This window comes from Medicago sativa, chromosome 6 (genome assembly GCF_051527215.1).
Source record: "Medicago sativa cultivar Bolivia chromosome 6, Bolivia_mono, whole genome shotgun sequence".
NCBI lineage: Eukaryota > Viridiplantae > Streptophyta > Magnoliopsida > Fabales > Fabaceae > Medicago > Medicago sativa.
The window spans coordinates 60366664-60368509 of NC_140754.1; the positions used below are offsets into that span (position 1 = coordinate 60366664).

At 42.3% G+C, this 1846-nt stretch overlaps 1 protein-coding gene across 1 annotated transcript; it reads left to right on the forward strand.

The window, feature by feature from the left end:
* Nucleotides 1-693: 693 nt before the first annotated feature.
* Nucleotides 694-1575, forward strand: LOC146916028 (uncharacterized). The gene has a single exon (XM_085721519.1). It carries the CDS (start codon nt 694-696, stop codon nt 1573-1575), a length of 882 nt encoding a protein of 293 aa, XP_085577645.1.
* Nucleotides 1576-1846: the final 271 nt, after the last annotated feature.

The window sequence follows — 1846 nt, forward strand, 5'->3', positions numbered from 1 at the left end:
TTCTCTCCTGAGGATGGATATAAGGCTTTTGATGTTGACACTATATGTACTCTTGTTCAAAAATATTATCCCATGGATTTTAGTGATCATGAGAAGATTAAATTGCCATTTGATCTTCGACAATTCCTTTTTGATGCTCGTCAATCATCAACTTCAAGAATTTATCAACTATTCAAGAGTTGTGCTCATGTTTGGCTGTCACCGGACAAAACAAAAAATATTTCTTGATTGATAAGTTGTTGCGCCTTATTATGACTCTTCCAATTTCTACAGCCACAACTGAAAGATCTTTTTCAACAATGAAAATTATCAAGTCTAAGTTGAGAAACAAGATGGGACCTGAGTTTTTAGCAGATAGTATGTCAGTTTATATTGAAAGGGAAATTAGTGCATCTATTAGTTCCGAGTCAATTTTTTATGATTTCAAGTCACTCTGGGAATTAGGAGGATGGATCTCCTAATTCTCTCTCTCCCTGACTATGTCACCGGAAACCGTTTCTTTCCGACAACCTAACAATCTCCGGCCTAACTCCGGCGATCCCTCTTTTTACATCTTCACTACTTCTCTTCACCTCCTCACGGCGGTTAGCTCCTCTTTTCTCCTCCTTCCTTCGTACCTTAGCTACTTGAAGCAGTTCTCCATCCCGAGGATCTTTTCCGGCAAAGCTTCCCATGGCTTGTCCGTGGACGTTCATGGCGGCGTTTGACTCACCGATGCTTAAACAATCCGACGCAACGGTGAATCCACCGGTTTCCAACAAGTCATTTGCTCAAGCCCTCTCCAGCGGGGTTTCTGACATAGCCAACGGTGGAACTCTCCGATTACCTCCGAAGGTGGTTATGGGAAACTCGGTTCATGTTCGTATCTCTAAGGCTGCGTACGAATCTGGCCTAGCTTCTTGCAGAACTCACCTCCATGGAAGATTAACTCTTCACAAAGGGGATTCACCTATGACTACACAGACTCTGAAGACGAAGCTCACCAAGCTTTGGCCGCAGTTGCAAAATTGGAATCTGACTCCATTAGGAAAGGGGTTCTTTGAATTCAATTTCAGTTCAATTGAAGAAATGCAAAGTATCTGGGCTCTTGGAACGATCAATCTCAAGCCAGGCTTCATGCGCTTTTACAGGTGGACGAAGGATTTTGCTCCAAATGCTCAAGCCCAAACTCATGTACAAATTTGGGTAAGATTTCTGAACCTCCCTCAAGAGTATTGGGGAAAACAAACTCTATATGAAATTGCATCTGGGTTAGGTAATCCAATTACAATCGATGAAGCTACGCAGCAAAGGCGTTTTGGAGTCTTTGCTAGGGTTCTAGTTGATGTCGATTTAGCTGATAAAATGTTTGAGTCAGTGGTTTTAGAAAGAGAAGATAGTGCTCTATCAATTTCAATCCAATATGAAAAGCATCCCATGTTCTGCTCTCATTGTAAAATGATTGGGCATATCATCCAAAACTGCTCTAAGCTGAATACCAGTTCCAAAAAGGATGGCCCTGACATGAGGAAGACCCAAAATACCACAAACAAATCCACCCCAACAACTGGTTTTCAAAACACAGATTCACAATAAACTGAGTTCAATGGGCAGCACTCTATTCCTGCAAGTAATAGTATGTTGGAGGGTCATACCGGTACTATTAGCACTGGTCATAAATCAACTGCTCAGGTGCCTTTACAGGTTTCTGAACCGGTCAAGGCCCCAGCCACGGGCCTTACATCTGTCACCACCCATGAAACCATGCCTGATAACACTGTTTTCCAGGATGACACTTTTGACTCAGCCGATGATTTTGAAGAGGGTGAGTGTTCTGATTTGAATGAAACTGTGTTTGTTCAACACA

Bases quoted from the DNA above. Each gene is read 5' to 3' on its own strand.
- LOC146916028 (XM_085721519.1), top strand. From the start codon at position 694: ATGGCGGCGTTTGACTCACCGATGCTTAAACAATCCGACGCAACGGTG.